Source organism: Coptis chinensis, chromosome 9 (genome assembly GCF_015680905.1).
Source record: "Coptis chinensis isolate HL-2020 chromosome 9, ASM1568090v1, whole genome shotgun sequence".
NCBI lineage: Eukaryota > Viridiplantae > Streptophyta > Magnoliopsida > Ranunculales > Ranunculaceae > Coptis > Coptis chinensis.
The window spans coordinates 72180128-72197785 of NC_141464.1; the positions used below are offsets into that span (position 1 = coordinate 72180128).

At 45.5% G+C, this 17658-nt stretch overlaps 1 protein-coding gene across 1 annotated transcript; it reads right to left on the reverse strand.

Annotated features, from left to right (window-relative positions):
- Nucleotides 1–12011: 12011 nt before the first annotated feature.
- Nucleotides 12012–14135, reverse strand: LOC147477862 (fatty acid desaturase 4, chloroplastic-like). Its single transcript, XM_086586103.1, has 2 exons — nt 14088–14135; nt 12012–13235 (listed from the first exon to the last, which is right to left on the reverse strand). The coding sequence occupies exons 1-2, from the start codon at nt 14133–14135 to the stop codon at nt 12354–12356; spliced, it is 930 nt and encodes a 309-aa protein (XP_086442229.1). The 3' UTR covers nt 12012–12353.
- Between the last annotated feature and the right edge of the window lie 3523 nt (nt 14136–17658).

The following is a 17658-nucleotide window of genomic DNA, read 5'->3' on the forward strand; positions in this document are numbered from 1 at the left end:
CATCACCTTCTCAGAGGCCGACCTCAACAAGGTCTGCCTCCCGCACAACGATGCACTCGTGGTCCACGTCAAAATCAGTGACTGGACCGTCAAGCGAGTTTTGATCGACCGACGAAAGCTCTTGCGATATTACGTTTCTACCACACGATCCAAGAGATGAACTTACCAAAGTCGGTCTTCATAGACCCCATTGCACCCTCTTCGATTCAACGGCTCGAGCCGACCCAATAGGAGACATCATCCTCCCGGTCGGTGGGATCCGGGAAGACAAAGTCGCCTTCAACACGCGTTTGGCGTCCTAGATACCAAGTCGCCCTACAACGCAATTCTAGGACGGCGTTGGATACATCGGATCGTGCCGCATCCATCCACGCCATGCATCGGTCATCCGTTTTCGACTAGAGGGAATGATGGAGCTTCAAGCAATCACTCGAGGCCCATCATTGCAACCGATCATTGCCGCAACCAAGACCACGGAACCTCCCATCTCGCCAAGAAGCGAACCTACCAACTATACAATGGCCAAAGATTTAGTGGTGGAAGTGAGAAGAACTAAGCGAGAAAAAGCGTAATAACGCCCCGATCTCGACCACTATCATCAAAAAGAAGCGTAACAACAAGACAAATCCGGAGGCCGCCCCATGGAAAGCATCACGAACAAGCAAAGTCTCGTGGCAACACCACCACCTCCTCTCCAACGAAGAAAGGAGGAATCGCCAGGTTCTGTTGTCACGCCCAACAAGATGGTCACTTCGACTTGTTGTCGTAACCCACGAAGACGCCCCAGTTCCTCGACTACTACTGACCAACCAACAAGACTAGCACGGACTCTACAAAGAACAATCCTCCGCAGAGAGCGAGAACGCCTGAGAGCCAAGCACCGACTCAAGACAAGCGGCAAGTGAACACAGGAACCGAAAGGCGACCCTAAACTTCGTCTATGTGGGAGCCAACCTTGACCCCACACTTAAGGCTCAACTTGTAAATTTTACGTCCATGAATAAAGATGTATTCGCTGGTCGATATCGATGTACTCGTATAGACCCTAGTGTTGCATGCCATCGGTTAAATGTCAACCCCGGCGCCAAACCGGTTCGACAAATCCCTAGACGATTGTCACTACGCTTCAAAAAGCAATCAATCCATTTAGGTAGATAAGCTCAAACAAGTCGGTTTCATCCGGAAGGTCGACTACTACCCGAGTGGATCGCTAACATAGTGGCGATCCCAAAAAAGAATGGCACGATCCGTTTGTCGTCGACTTCACCAACGTCAATCAAGAAACTCCAAAAGCGGCTTCCCCTACCAAGAATCGACCAACTAGTCGACCAGACTTGTGGGCACGAGCTGCTATCATTCATGGACGCGTATAGCGGGTACAATCAGATACCACTAGCTGAAGAAGATCAGGAGAAGACATCATTTATCACTGAGCAAGGAATTTATTGTTACAACGTTCTCCCGTTCGGACTAAAGAACGCAGGAGCGACCTATCAGCGGCTAGTAACTAACATGTTCCAGGACATGTTAGGCGATACCATGGAGGTCTACATTGACGATATGGTTGTCAAAAGCAAAAAAGCAGCCGACCACCTCACTCACCTCGAGCAAGCGTTCTCCAGACTACGACGAACCGGAATGAAGCTGAACCCAGACAAGTGTCTCTTTGGTGCGTCCTCCGGAAAATTTCTCGGATATCAGGTCTCACAACGAGGCATCGAAGCTAATCCAGACCAAATCCGGGCGTTCATCGACATGCCCGACCCGCAAACAAAGAAACAGATACAAAAGTTGTCAGGTATGGTCGCCGCACTCAACCGATTCATATCCAGAGCGTCAGACAAATGCCGACCGTTCTTACAGATACTCAAGAAAGGCGAGCAATTCTCATGGAACGATCAATGCCACCAAGCATTCGCCACCCTCAAGGAGTACCTCACAACACCTCCCGTCCTAGCCAAACCAACCGACGGAGAAACTTTGGGGCTCTATCTGGCGGTATCCGATTTCGCCATCAGTTCGGTCCTATTCAAGCGATCTAACACAATTCAGAAAAGCCGATCTACTTCACAAGCAAGACACTCACTCCAGCCGAGAAGAACTACTCTTACATAGAAAGAGCGGTCCTTGCTTTGTTATACTCGGCAAGAAAATTCAGACCGTATTTCCAGGCTCATCCAATCAAAGTGCTTAGCGATCTCCCTTTGAAGAGGATTCTTCACAAAGAAAACAAGACTACCAGGATGGCAATATGGGGTCAAGAGTCGGCGAAGCACCACGTGGACTTCGGCCCCGCCCGATATCACAGGTCAAGTCGTTGCAGACTTCCTAGCAGATTTCGGTCGGCGACCTAATTGGGAGGTGAAACGAGGTCGCACTCCAAGAAAGCGAGCATGCAAACAATCTGGTCCCTCTACGCCGATGGTTCCAAAGAACCCCGGAAGGTGGTATGGGAATCGCCTTAGTCCCCCCGGGAGCTATGGTAGAGAAGGCAGTTCGGATAGACTTCGCAACGCCAAACAACGGCGAAAGTAACGAAAGCACTAATAATGGGAATCTTGCGGCGATCCATTTCGGAGTAAAGGAGATCCAAATCTTTAGTGACTCGCAGAATCGGTCGTCGCCCCAGTTGCAAAAGAGTACACTACCGGTGAAGGTAACCTCTCCAAATACCTTCAAGTTATTAACAATTTGCTTCCGATCATTTAGCATTTAGCGACGATACACCATTTTTGCGCGCCGACGAGAACCGCCACGCAGATAGCTTGGCATACCCGGCCACTCGGACAATCGAACGCGGTCCCTCGACAACCGATTATCGAAGTAGTCGACCGATCGCTTACCGGGGACCAAGTCTTGACAATTAGCTTAATTGTTCCCACTCTCTCAAGATCCCGGGCGCCGCGCCCCGGATGCAGCCTATTATACAAGACATCCAAAGACGGCACACTCCCGCAGGAGCGCACAAAAGCCAAGAAGGTTCCACACCAAGCACGTAGCTATTGTTTGGTGAACGGCAGATTATTCCGCGAAATCCGCGGGGACCCCATCATCCGAGATGTATCAATCGAGCAAAGGCCGCTAATTTTGCTGAAATTCATGAAGGAGAGTGCGGCAACCACTGGAGGTCGGTCACTAGCCCACAAAGCGATCTCCCGGGTACTTCCGGCCTCAGATGCGATCGATGCTAAAGCGTATGTCCTCAAATGTGTCAAATGCCAAACATTTGGTCACAACATCATACAACCACCGCTAACCGATTAACATCGCGAGTCCTCGGCGCTCCACATGTGGGGCATGGACATTATGGGACCATTCATCCCTCAGAAGAGCACCGGCTTCCGCTTCGTCCTTGCTGCCACAGACTACTTCACTAAGTGGGTTGAAGCAATTCCGTTAGCACACGTTAAAGAATCACATGTCAGAAATTTCATTTGGACTCATATCATCACCCGGTTTGGCCTACCACATACACTGGTGATGGATAATGGCTCCGATTTCCGCGGCAAAACACCAAAGAGTTTCTGGCCAAATGGAAGATCGTTCATGCATTCTCTACACCACAGTACGCTCAAAGCAATGGACAAGCAGAGGCCAGCAATAAGGCCATTCTGGAGAATTTGAAAAAGAAAATTGAAAAGAACAAAAGCCAGTGGCCCAATCAGCTGGAGAACATACTCTGGGCGCATCGCACTACAGCTCGCTCAAGCACCGGCGAGTCACCATTCTCCCTATGCTATGGCACAGAAGCCGTCATACCCACCGAGCTGACAATCACGACAACCCGATCTGAACTTGTCGAAACAGGCCTTAATGACTCAGTTCTAGCTCGAGAGATCGACCTCCTCGAGGAACGGCGCGACCTAGCAGCCGTCCGAGTGGCAGCCTACCAACAGGTCCTCAAGAGATCTTACAACAAACGAGTACATCCACGATCTTTTCAACGGGGGATCTCGTATTGAAGAAAACTCAAGACGATGCTAAGCTAGCACCAACATGGGAAGGCCCTTACATCGTGGAACGCGTCGTTGGCAACGGCGCGTATTGGATTAAAACCCAAGACGGAAGGATGCTGCCACGACCATGGAACACATACTTGCTAAAACAATTTTACCAATAGTTGTATTACGCATTGTAATTCCTGTTCCCAGGCACAACAAAGTTCAAATGAAAGAAACTCAAGTTGGTATCATAAATGGCGGACCTACTCACATCTCCAAACCACACCTCTCACAGAGCAAGCTCCATACCTAAACACGCCGCCATACGCCGCCAGACGCCTCCAGGAGCTTACAGCTCAACGCCTTCCGAAGTCTCGCTAAGTTGAGGACCTATACTTCTAGGATCAACTAAGCGAGAACGCCTCGAGCAAAAACGCCCTCGGGGGGCTAAACACGCCATACGCCGCGGGGACGCCTCAGAGCTTACAGCTCAACGCTCTCCGAAAGTCTCGCTAAGTTGAGGACCTATACTTCTAGGATCAACTAAGCGAGAACGCTCAGAGCAAAACGCCTCGGGGGGCTAAACACGCCATACGCCGCCAGACGCTCTCGAGGAGCTTACAGCTCAACGCTTTTCTCCGAAGTCTCGCTAAGTTGAGGACCTATACTTCTAGGATCAACTAAGTTTGGTGAACGCCTCAGAGCAAAACGCCTCGGGGGCTAAAACACGCCATACGCCGGGACGCCTCCAGAGCTTACGTGCTCAACGCTTCTCCGAAGTCTCGCTAAGTTGAGGACCTATACTTCTAGGATCAACTAAAGGAGAACGCTTCAGAGCAAAACGCCAGGGGCTAAACACGCGCCATACGCCGCGGGACGCCTCTCAAGAGCTTACAGCTCAACGCTTCTCCGAAGTCTCGCTAAGTTGGGGCATACACTTTTCGAATCAACTAAGCGAGAACGCTCTCAGGAGCATTACGCCCTCAACGACTAAAACAAACTCTCATCCGAGCAGGACGTCCTAGAGAGCTTACAGGCTCGTAGCCTCTTCCATCCTCACTAGACAAGAACCGATATTCCTAGGGTTCACCAACGAAGAACGCTCCCAGTGAGCACCATAACCCACGAGCTTGGGGGCAAGGCCCCCCTTCGCCGTAAAAGATCAAACACTTACATAGCGTGTTCCCAGGCATTGTCATAGCAGCATAACATGTAACAAGAATACATTTCAGATGCAAAATTCATACACAGAATCAAAGCCACGAACAAATCAGACCACAACATATACATCATTAATCAGGTGTTCACCAAAAAGAAGCACACATAGCGGATCCAGTGAAATCAGCTACAGAGCACCGACCTGCTGGGTCTACCCAGAAAATCCAGGTCGATTACCAACTTACAAATACCAAAGGGAACGAACTGCCACTTTCGTGGAAACCAGTTCTCCAAAAATCAAAAGAAGCGAGCTGCTCGGACAAGCCGAAAACGCAGCTCTAATGTTTAACCCTCTTAGGGGCAAAGAAAACACGCGGTCAAATCAAACAAAACGAAAAACGTATCCTCACCAATAGTCAGAATCAACATCACGGAGCGACCACATGTTTATCCTCGTGAACGATCGGTGGTGGGGAACATGCCCGCGTTTCGCAGAACAACACGCATACCGCCTTCGAAAGCACCATCCGCCTTCTTAAGCCGACAAGATTTTCGTCCAATTTTGGCGCACTCACTAGCAGCGTTGGTGGTATCGCGCGTCCGAGCCTTTACGGGCAACCCTCTGGCATTGCTTCGCGTACTCGGTGACTTCCGCGATCTCCACTTGCAGATCAGCCATCGACGCAAAGGCAAGTTTTCGTGATTCTCATCGAAGAATAAAGACGACATCTAGCCAACATAGTCTCCCTTTTCTTATCGGCTACCCGAAAGTATTTCGCAGACATCCATTTTCGACTCGGGCATCAAGATCGCGATCGGGCGTTGCAGACAACCCTCTTTATCATCATAGCCGAAGAAACTACAAGTAATGAAGCACGATGAAAATCAATCAAAGAGGACAACCGAAAAGTAATAGCAAACGGCACTTTCACCAAACAAATTTCGCCATGTCCATGGTCCCCAAGAGCGTATCCATGTCGTCGCCCTCGACCTCGGCTTTGTCCCCGGCCCAAAGACAATACCCTCGAAGACTCGCCGCTATAGCGCAGAGTGGAAGCCGCAATGAGCGCTTTACAAAGACGCCTTCTTCCCCGACATCCCCGACGTAGAAGAACTCACTCCCCACGCCCCCCCGGTAGGGCGCTGAAAGCCCCACTAGCGACGTGGCCCCCCTGCTCCAGGTCGTCCATCCGTTCGGCGACCCGAGGGACGCCGTCCTCCCGGTGGGGCGACCTGATCACAACACCTCCAGTAGGGCGCCACGACCTCCGGGGCCGTTTAGCTTTTTTGGACCCCGACGCTACCGCCTTCCTCTTGCCACGGTCCTCGTGCACGTGAGGATGAAACTCCATTTCCTCCATCAGTAGAGGAGAGCTCTCTCGCACACTGCCTTCTCCCCTACTAAAAGAGTAACACCGAGCCATAGAAAAATCTAAAGCACAAGGAACAAAACAAAGCCAATAAGCGAGAGACAGCATACAACGTCACTATCAAAAGAATGAAAGAACAAACATACCTAAGAAGATGACCGACGAAAGCAAGCAAGTTCAGAGGAGCGAAGACAAAGTGAGAACAGGGAAGTCCAAATGCCGCGTTGCCCCGAAGCGGTTTATTTATGCAAAGGAAACGCTCTTCCCGAGGTAACTCATTAAGGCATCGAGGCGCCAAACGCCAAAATCAACCGGCAACCATCATTTCATATTTCACGGACCGCTTCATCTCCGCGACACGCGGCAAAGACGCGATCAGAATGGAAGTGACCATCGCTCACGGGGCGCTCCAACCGTATTTTATACCGATTAGCTAGAGGACGCTAACACCGCTACACGCGAAAACATTTCAAGGGTGACACAGTCTACCAACCCAAAGGCATACAAATCAAAAGCACATACAAGATTTAAGGAAGAAAAAGCAAAGAATAACAATATAGCCTTAATATAAAGCGGTTAGCAAATTGGCGACGACCGCAATCCGATACCAGTCGCCCGATAAGCCGAGTCAATTGGTCTACCTGTGAAAATCCAGCCCAACTAAACATCGATTATCATAAAGACAGACAAAGAAAAGGACGAACCGCCTGTAACCCCAGAAATCAGCTCTATTGTTTTAGGCCGAGGCCGCATAACAAACAAAAACCGCATAACGACCTCTCAAATACCACCGCGAAGCCTTCCACAAGAGGGACGCCCAACACTTGAGAACGGCTCGGATCACCGGGGCGCCACCACTCCTTCCGGGTTAACGCACCACCACCGGACCGCCAACGACGGGAGGTCGATCCCCAACCACCACCACCGGCGGTAAGAAACGACCCGGGGAAAGACTACCGACCTCGAGTGAATCGACTGGCCGGTCTATTGCCGGTCCATGCGCTGGCACTCGGCGGTCAGCCAGATCTTGCCTCCGGTTCTTCTATTTCAAAGACGGATAGCAAGATAGGCCTCCTCGCCTCCATCGCAGTAGCTTTACAACGCGAGCGTATTAGATAGCAGCAGCTTTTTTTCTTCGATCGTCGACCTCATGCCTCGGCCCACCGCCTCGTTCACAGCCGACGCCCTATCCAGAGACAACAGAACCGGTTATTGCCTTCAGCCAGATCCAGCTCCACCTTCTCCGATTGAGCTATCGCCGAGATCGGAGACTTCGAGCCTCAAGGACTCAACCTCCGACTTCTCCATCTCGGCAAACAAGGCGGTTTGTCTTCAATTTCGGTACCCGCAATCACCGCAAGAGCTTCGCATTACATAGTACCACAAACAAACGATAAGCAGCGATTGTACAATAAGTAATAGCAAAAACAGTAACAACGCGATCACTTACCAGACAAATCGCCTTATCCACCCCTCTCAGATTCGACTCCAGCTCCTTGGCATCAAGATCCTTCCTATCACCATCAAGCGTCATCCCCTCCAGCAAGCAAGCAGCTATGGGTGCGGACTTGTAGCTGCAGTCCGACCTCTTCACATAGCGCTTCTTCCCAGTTGTCTCGTCAATGTACATCAGGTTGCGCTCCAGCTCGTCCTTTCCAGTACTGGACGGCCCCTTACCAGCATCTCTTGAGCCAACTTTCCCCTTCATCTTGCCTGAGGCATCTCCAACAACACGGGGTCGAACGACCTCCGGGACAACCTCCGGGCCGTCCTCAACCAGAACGCTGAAGTCGGGCATCGGCCTCGACCTCGGGTTGCGAGCTGCCCTCCCACCCATTCAACCCACCACCACTCATTGGTGGCCGGGCCACCCTCGCGCAGCCTTAGCAGGTCGGGTATAACGAACGCCGGAGGGAGGCGTCCTCCACGCCGAGCGGAGCATCCTCCCGACCCATCCCGACCTGCACCGAGGCCCCAAAGACTTCCAGGGTCGCTTCACCCCAAGACGGCCCGGTTTCTATCCTCTCGTCACCGGATCACTCCCACGCTTCTCCATAACACGCACTTTGGGCGCCCTTACCACGAGCCCTACTTTTCCGAGCTTCCTTCTCTCTCTCCGAACGGCATGTGCCCTCCACGCTCCTTAAAGAATTCGGGCGACCTCGGCAACTTCGCAATTTTCGCCCCGAGTCAACCTAGCGAAGCTCTCGATCATCGCTTTCGGTTAGTCTCCGCGGCGGGGCGGTTATCTGTGCATAAAAGACAACATAACAAATATTAGATCAATACGGGGATCAATCGTTATCAAGATAAAACCTAAGAAAACGTCATCGGTACCCACCGATGAAATCACACGCGTTTTCTTGTCAACCTTGAACCCACTCGCGCGGTAGTTACCCACTAACAGAACGGTCTTTTATCCCAAGACTCGTTACTCACTCCATCGAACGGGTTGTGAGTAGCTCGGGTTTGCAAGCTAAAGTTATATGCCCTAGATCGCTTCAAGGTGAAGTGCTCAATAATATCAGCGACTTCGATCCGGTATTCACCGCTGGCGTTCAACAGGTCGAACACCTTCAACAACCGCCACGTGTTACCAACGAACCGCGCAGCGCTTTGCCGCGTTGGTTCAAAATTGACAAACCAACTTCGAAAATGGTATCGTCATATGTGCCCTCAGCTGCCCCTCGCAGACGATCACCCCGTGGTGCGGTGGGACGTACCTATCGCTAAAGACCAGTACGCCTCGATCAGGCTCGTGGATCTCCAGACCGTCTACAGTTATACCATATCTTTTCCTCGATATGGAAACGCCCTCAAAGCGTGTTTATCCACCTAGTTAGTTGGTAATTTCGCTCGAAGACGACCTCTCACCGCGTCTCGAAGTGCCAACGTCCAAGAACTACGTAATAGATCGAGCATCGCCTTTCCTCACTCGAAACCTCATCACCTCACCCGCGATACCAACCGATTCATCGTCTCCTCCTCATCCTCCCAACCAAGGGAAACTTCACGCGGATCTCGTTCGAGCGAGTGTCATCGAATCCGACATCTTTCTCCTCTAAACTTATCAAATCTAGCTACTAGTATCTAACAGAGTACCCTAACAACTCTAGCACGTAAGCTTAGCACCAAACAAGGGAAACGGGTTCAAAATGGCGAGCACTAACACGAAGATTGATGCGCTTAATGAAGTTCTCTCTACCAACCGGCAAAGAAAATGAAGTCCCGGTCCACGCAAGTAGGATTTTTGAACAACCGCCCCTCCGGTTTCCAAGGCATTATGATTACACCCTAGCCCTAGCCATCCACGACTTCCAAGTAAGCGTCTTTGTCTTTTTCGCATCGAAAAAACGGGCGCCACGCGTTTCGCGAATCGCCAGATCCTCGGATCATCGCGTCGCACACGCCACACGATCATACTAACTAAGCGACGCGGTTAACACCGTTTCTATTAACCGATCGTGGCCGCTTCCCAAATATCACATAGTACGCTAGCAGCGTATCGCGTTCTCTCGGCCAGTCGTTACCACAACCTACCGAGAGGGGGGCGGTAGGGGAGTGATATTCTCTATCCAAAGACGCTTTAACATGGTGGAACTAATGCACCGACCTATGGTCCGTGTCGCATCCATGAGCCAACATCGCGCCCACAGACGGATCGCAACATCATGAACTACGCCGTGCAGGCGATGGATACGACCCTATCCATAAGCAATCATGGTGAAGGTGTACTTGCACTCATCCTAATCGGCTACCATCGGTCACGCCGTAAAGCTACCGCCCGCCGACTGCGCCACTCCTCATCATCACAGCCGGACCTATGTAGATATTTCTCACGTGCTCCCATGATCCACACCCCACGTTGGTGACATCCTTTACACGCGTGGAGGGTGAGGATACACTTTCAATCTCTATAAATACCACTCCTATGAATCCACGCCGGACGATTCTACTCGAGCCCAAACCCGGAGAGAGAATCGTGGCGTTTCCGGGCTCCAAAAGCCGAACTCGGTCTCACCCATCCATCCATATCAGTCCCCCAGCGACTGTTTGTAAGGGAATATCACATCACACCTTTACAGTGGTCTCACTCCGAAGATGCGGAACAATATCATCTCCATTGCCTTAAACACCATTAGCTTGTCCAAAAACTCATGCCACACTCCACTCACCATGCAATAATTGTTTCCAAAAGGTGGTCTATGGTGCAGGGCATGTTTCCCTGGCGAAATAAGCACACCAACACTTTGCAAAGCCACAACTACGCGAGGTAGTTGTGACCATGAGCCCAAGCATGGAACTGCAAGCCAAACATTGAACACCCAGAGAAGATTCCGACGAAAGCAAGAAAAACAGAGCTGTTAACAGCAATATTTATTGGAGTAACAACGAATGATAGAGCACGCGCAACAGGGTAATTGAGATTGGCAAATTGGTTCCTTGTGATCATTGATGGTTTTTCGTGGTGAAAAATAAATGCATCGATGTGGTAGCCGAAAAAAGTGGTGGAAGCATCACCATAGTTATCCATAGCCCAATGGAATATTCCGGAGGCAAGGTCAGCAAGTAAGTAGCCCAACAAGTCTGATATGATGGATTTGAGCCACAAATTTGAATTGGTTTCACCAGTTATGGATTTGGTTAAGGAAATGATTCAAATGAACACAGTTAGGCATCCACATGCAAGCCATGCTCTTTGTTGTCGCATGTTGATAGTACGCTGCGATCCTCAATTTTATGATCCCTATCCTTGTTCGGGTGAGGATGTGATTGTGCTGGACTAATGTTGCCGTTTTCCATGATCAGAAATGTTCATCAGTATTGTACAGTGCATTGAGAAGGCGATGCGCTCTTTTATATCCGGATGTTATGACGGGAAAGTTTGGGGTATTAGTGGTACGGTGGTACCACACAACAAGAAAATTCTTAAAATCCTTCTAACTGTATCTTTAAATAACTTTTTTCTTGTGCCTGGAAAACAAAACTTGGTAGCAATGGAGAATTTTAGTTTTGTGATATATACACCACATATACAGTCCGGACCAAACTCATTACTCATTAGCATATTTTGCAGACCCTAGGTAAAGAAATAGAAGCAAATGAAAACCATGGCAAATTCTTATCTGTTTGCTTTGAAGTGCCTTGGAGCAATGTAAACCGGCCAGTTTCTCCTTTTCCTTCTCCTTTTTACAACTCCACTAGTCCATGTAGCTCTAGCTAGCTAGTATTGTTCATGGCGGCTCATCCTAGCCCCATGTCTCTTGATGATAAGGCTTCGAGCAACGTTGTCCAACACGGCTGCCAGCAGGGGTTGTGACTTGGCTCTTTGTGACCCTCCAATTGGCTAAATCCATATATACCCCCTGACGCGCTTATAGGCCAGCTAGCCAGATAGGGGTCATTACTCATTAGACGCCATTTAGAGTACTCTTTGTAGTAGCAGTAAACTAGAAACTTTATTTAGGAAGCTAAAAACAGAAGATGATCTCGACAATTTGTTGGTTTGATATGTCTCACTATTTACGCGCATCAGTGATTAGGAGATGGGAATTACATACATGTTTCATAACTAGATATGGCCTATGCCACGTTTAGAACTTACAGCCATTCTTCATTGTAAAATGATTTAAACAGGGCATAAACTTATTTTGGTACAATTTGAGCTTTACCCAATAGAATATTAGAATCTGGACAGTACGTAGTGAGCAATAGCCAGATAAGAAACAAATAAATATTCTGTCTTACAGCTCCTTTTTCTTTTCGAGAAGACGAAACTCCTCCACAAATCTTTGCGACATGATTACATGAATGATGAATTCTATCTACATTTCGCATACAAGTGATACAACCTTGTTGCAAAGGGTACCCATAAAGGCAATTTCTACACAATATGGGGCAAATGAGCCTCCGTTTCTTCACTCCATTGAGAATTAGGCTCGGCCCAAGACCTCGGCCTTACTCCCAACTTAAAAAATAGAACCAATTCAAATGCCTCAAAAACGTGTTTCTCATCCAAAAACTTGTTCCATGAACCACTCACAATGCAATAGTTGTTGTTGTAAGGCTGTCGATGATGCGCACCATGTTCCGATCTTGATACGATTACTCCAGCTTCTTGTAATGCCACGACAGCGGGAGGTAGCTTGCTCTTGGTACCATGGGCCCATGCATGAAACTGCTGGCTAAACATAATGCACCCCGAACACACTCCAACAAAACTGAGTAGAGCAGGGTCATTGAGTGCAAGGTCTAAGGGAACAACTGTATATGTTATGACGCGTCCTAGTGCATGTATATTGTTAGCAAATTGACGCCTAGTGATGGTCCATGGCCATTTGTGGTGACCTTGAAATGCCTCAATTTGTGAACCAAATACTGGAGTTGATGCATCACCATAGTTATCGATCGCCCAATGGTAAACGCCAGAGCCAAGGTCAGCAAGTACATAGCCAATTAGCCCAGCGAGGATGGGCTCAACCAACACATTTGTGTCCGCCACATTTAAATTAACTATGGACTTGGCTAAGGCAACTAGTACAGAGGTGCACCCACTCGCAACCCATGCTCGATGAGTCCATGTAGAGCGCAAGCTAGGGTCATTAATAACCAGTCGCTGATTGGATGTGACTAGAGGAGTTGGTGTTATTACTTGAGCTTCTTCAAGTACCACCTCTTTGCCTCCGGTCGACGAGTAATGGTTGACAACGATGAATTTACACGTATAGTAGTGCGCATTTGACACGTCTTTGGATAAACTGAGTATCTAAAAGGAGGAGGACTTATAATGAGGTAAGGTATACATTTTGGATAAAAATGAGGGCTCAGGGAGGACTGAAACAATTGAATTGCAAAATAAATAAGAGTAAAGGTAGTGGTTGTGTTTGTGGTGCTGACTGCTGAGGACGTCTTGCGGTGATAAGAAAAATACTGTGATGTATGGTGTGGTTTCAATGGTTGTTGCGTGGGGTAATGAATATCGCTCACTGCTTACATATAACCTGAGTCACATATTAGAAAAGTTCTTGAGAAAGATTTGCCAGGCCTACAAGGATGTTAGTTTTATTTTCTTTTTGTATACTATTCATCAGCAAACAATTGTGTGCACATACAACTCAAATGTGAGCTGATCAAGACAATGACTCAATTTATGAGGATATAGTCAATAACTCAATACATAGTACAAGATATGGGTATTTATCGATACTCAATTTCTAGATATGTATCGTGGATATATCTCTATCTTTGGAGATATTTGACATTGTTTCACATACAAATATCGTGGATATATCCAAAATATTGACAAATCTCGTAGATATTGTAGATATTTCTTGATATATCATGATACATTATTTATATTTATTTGAAATATAATGGTAAATATTAAATAAAATTGTTATATATACAAAATATCACCAAATATCTCAAAATATCACAAATATCATTGATATTTACAGTCATATATATCTCAAAACATATCGTGATATTTATACATTTTTTTTTTTAAATCTGGATATATATCTCCAAATATCGCGATATATCAGGATATTTTGTACTATGACTCAATATACCTTCCATAGTTCAATGTATGTAATATTTACTGTAGATATAAACTTACGAGAACAACTTTTAGATTTGCAACTTTATCATCTTTAACCATCGTCATTGTTAAAGAGATATACTGATAAAATTATTGTTAGTGGTAATGCTAGGAAAGTTGTGACATTGTTGTAATAAATAAACCAAGAAGGAGAATGGAGAAGAGTGGATGCTAGAATAATAGGGTTAGAGAGTTCTCATACTCTACCCAGAGTTTCATATATATACTTAACCTGCCTTTGGGTGTTAAGGTACCCAATACATAAGAATAAAAAAGACTAAATACGGTTCAGTTTGGCATACCAAACTGATAGTCCATACTTATAGAAACGTGAGACTTTACATACGTCAACAATATATAGGGGGCACCGTGTTATCGAAAAAAAACAATATATAGGGGGCACCCCTCCTCATTTAAGGAGCAAATAAGGGGAGCACACCCTCATACTTCAAATACTTCAACATTCCCCCTCAAACTGTAATTACGCAAACTATGCATATTATAACTTGGATGACCGAAATAAAGATAAGAATATTGCTCTTCCTTTTGCATAAAACTGTCTTTAGTTGAAGAACTCGAACAACTATTGAGACGTTCTGGAAAGTGAAACTGTCGGTTTAAGAAATAGCATAATCTGAATACTGAAGTTGTACCACAATCACAAACTGAAACAATAACACTGGTTTGATGGTGCACTACTTGGTTCCGCTCACTACATTCGGTGTTGTGGGTCATTTATAATGTAAATTGCAAACAAAAACACTAATTTGATGTGCGCTAGCTTCTTGGCGACTACTATTAATATCATTGTTGAAGTCAACAAAATACTATTTTGGGTACTCTTGAATACGGAAAACCACAAGTGTAGCTTAAGCTTGACTGTTACCTGAAATACTGAAGAACGCAGTTTAGACATGACTGATACCTGAAACATGAGTGTAGTTTAGGCTTGACTACTACCTAAATAGATGAGTGTAGTTTAGGCTTGACTGCTACCTTAATAGATGAGTGCAATTTAGGCATAATTGATACCGAAAACTTGAGTGCAGTTTAGGCAACTGCTACCTGAGAGCTGAATACTGAATAATGCAGTTAAGGCGTGACTATAACATGAGAGATGAATACTTGATAGTGGGGATGTCATTGCTCATATTGTTGAGATGCAAAGGGGTCAAGCGCACGCCCTCTTAGAGTGAGTACTCAAAGACATGAGTACTCTTCCACATACGTCTCCATATTGTCCTTGCCTCATATATTACTCAATGTCTTCATATCTCCATATTCTCCCCCTAAAATTGGAATATACAAATCTAAGTTGGAACAAACAAAAACTTGTCTATTCCAACTTGAACTTGAAATAAAGGAAACCAAATACCAACACAATAAATAGATTGACCATCCCCAAAGTAATACAATCAACCAATACCGGCCCACTTCAAAAAAAAAAGTAAAGATGAATTTATACGACCAAAGATCAACCAATGCCCACGTCAAATAACAATATTGTATTCATTAATAGCCATATTCTCATAACTTATAAAAATTAACAAACACCGAAAAACATGGCAAGAGATACTCAGAGGAAGTGGAAAACTACCACAAAGTATAGGTAAAAGATTCTAACAAAACTTTCGGATGCGGAAACATATATACATAAACAAGTCGTGGAAAGCTTGAGCTTTTTAGCCAAAAAACTTCTAAATAGAGTGCATCGAGAGAAAGGGAAGATCATATCAGCAAATCAGCGGTGAACAATATCGTGAATAGTGCTGCAAACATTGGCGGTGAATAGTGCCTGTGAACAGTACCTCAGTGAACAATACTGTGAATAGCACTGCAAACAGTGGCGGTGAATAGTGCCATGAGCAGTATTGTGAAGTGAATAGTACTGCAAACAGTACGGTGAATAGTGCCATGAACAGTGAACTCAATAGCATAAAAAGAATAGAATCAGATCTGCTCGCCAGAAAAGAAAGTCTCCATCTCAAAGAAACAATACCACTAAAAAGAATAAAAGACAAATAAACTTTAACTTTGTCAACCAAGGAGCTTTCAAAAAGAGTTCATCCAGAGAAAGAGAAGACTAGATCAACAAATACCAGCGGAAACATACTATTTCATATAGATGGGCGCGTGCCTATGAATCAAGACAGATGGACTTACTTTGTTGGTCTGTTCTTATGAGAAAAATTGAAAGTTAAATACTGAAAAATGAAAAAGAATTGAATTTTTTTTCTTGTATACTATTTTTAGGGATATCTCTCATAATACCACTAAACTTAGATTTGAACATGATGCTACATGATGCTCCGATACCAATATTCAATTCCTTTCTACTTCACAACACACATACTCCTTCTGACTTTCATGTATAGTTTTCGGTGTAACCGCTCTCTTTTTGCGGTAAAAAGTTCAAGATATATGCATATAAGTAATTCCTAATTTTATTTCAATTTACTCCAATATCCCAAAAAAAAATTTGAAAATGAATTGACCATTAAGCTATGCAGATAATACATATCTGATTTTAGGTAATGACCATTATATATAATGTGACACTAGAAATCACTATGATAAATAATAGACCAGACTCATCTATATATATCCTACAAAAATGAAGCGCAAATAACATGACTGAAGTTTATATACTAAAGAGCATGACTGTCGTTGATCACGAATATTTCAGTTTTCAAGTCCTCGCAACGCACTAATCATGATTCTAAATTTCAAATGTCAAGTAACTCATTCTAATGCCGAATCCATCTTTAGTTTTTAGGCTAGTATTCAACGCTTTATTACTTTGCCGGTTTGCCCTCAAGGTGCATAGTGCATAGTGCATTAGTGCATACCTAACGCAGAATTGGTAGGCTTGGGCTAATTGCAAGAAAGTTATATGCAGATCCAATAAACTGTCTACGCAAGATGTGGTGGACTTCATCTTTCCGGCGTTTGGTCCATTTTGTGTCCACGATACAACTCAAATGTGCTATGTGACAGTGAGAGTGGTCAAAATTAAAGACAATGACGTCGTTGTCGTAATGAACATAAGTTTGAATGTACCTTCCAAGGTATAACTACTCCGTGTTCATGTGGCCCATATTAGAAGCGTACAAGAACAACCTTTAGATTTTGCATTTTTGTAATCTTCCCCAAAAACGTATCAACCTTTTCGATTCGCATTTTTTTGGTAGTCTTCAATCCTATCTATAAATAACAAATTTCTATATTATTTTATTTTTCTGTAGTTCTAAAAGTCTAAAACTAATACTGTATAAAGTTTACACCGTAAAGTATATAATAACCTAAATGTTTTTATATATGGAGAAAGTAACAAAAATTTGTTCTGTGGAACTCTCAAGTGTATGTTTTATATACTAAAGATTCTATTATGTGGCATATACTATATAGTCCTAAAAATGCAGTTTAGATTCTGTTTTTTGATGACCTTGTTGAATAATAAAGCATAACCACTTCATACGTCTAACAATCGCTGGGGTTGCACTCTTTCATAGACTGAGATTTCTAAAATTAACAAGAAAAAAGTCTAAAATTAACAAGAAAAAAATGGAAGAAAGAGGAGTACACACCA

Bases quoted from the DNA above. Each gene is read 5' to 3' on its own strand.
- LOC147477862 (XM_086586103.1), bottom strand. From the start codon at position 14,135: ATGACGATGGTTAAAGATGATAAAGTTGCAAATCTAAAAGTTGTTCTC. The intron at 13,236-14,087 runs GTAAGTTTATAT...TCCTCCTTTTAG, and splicing joins CAAATCTAAAAGTTGTTCTC to ATACTCAGTTTATCCAAAGA.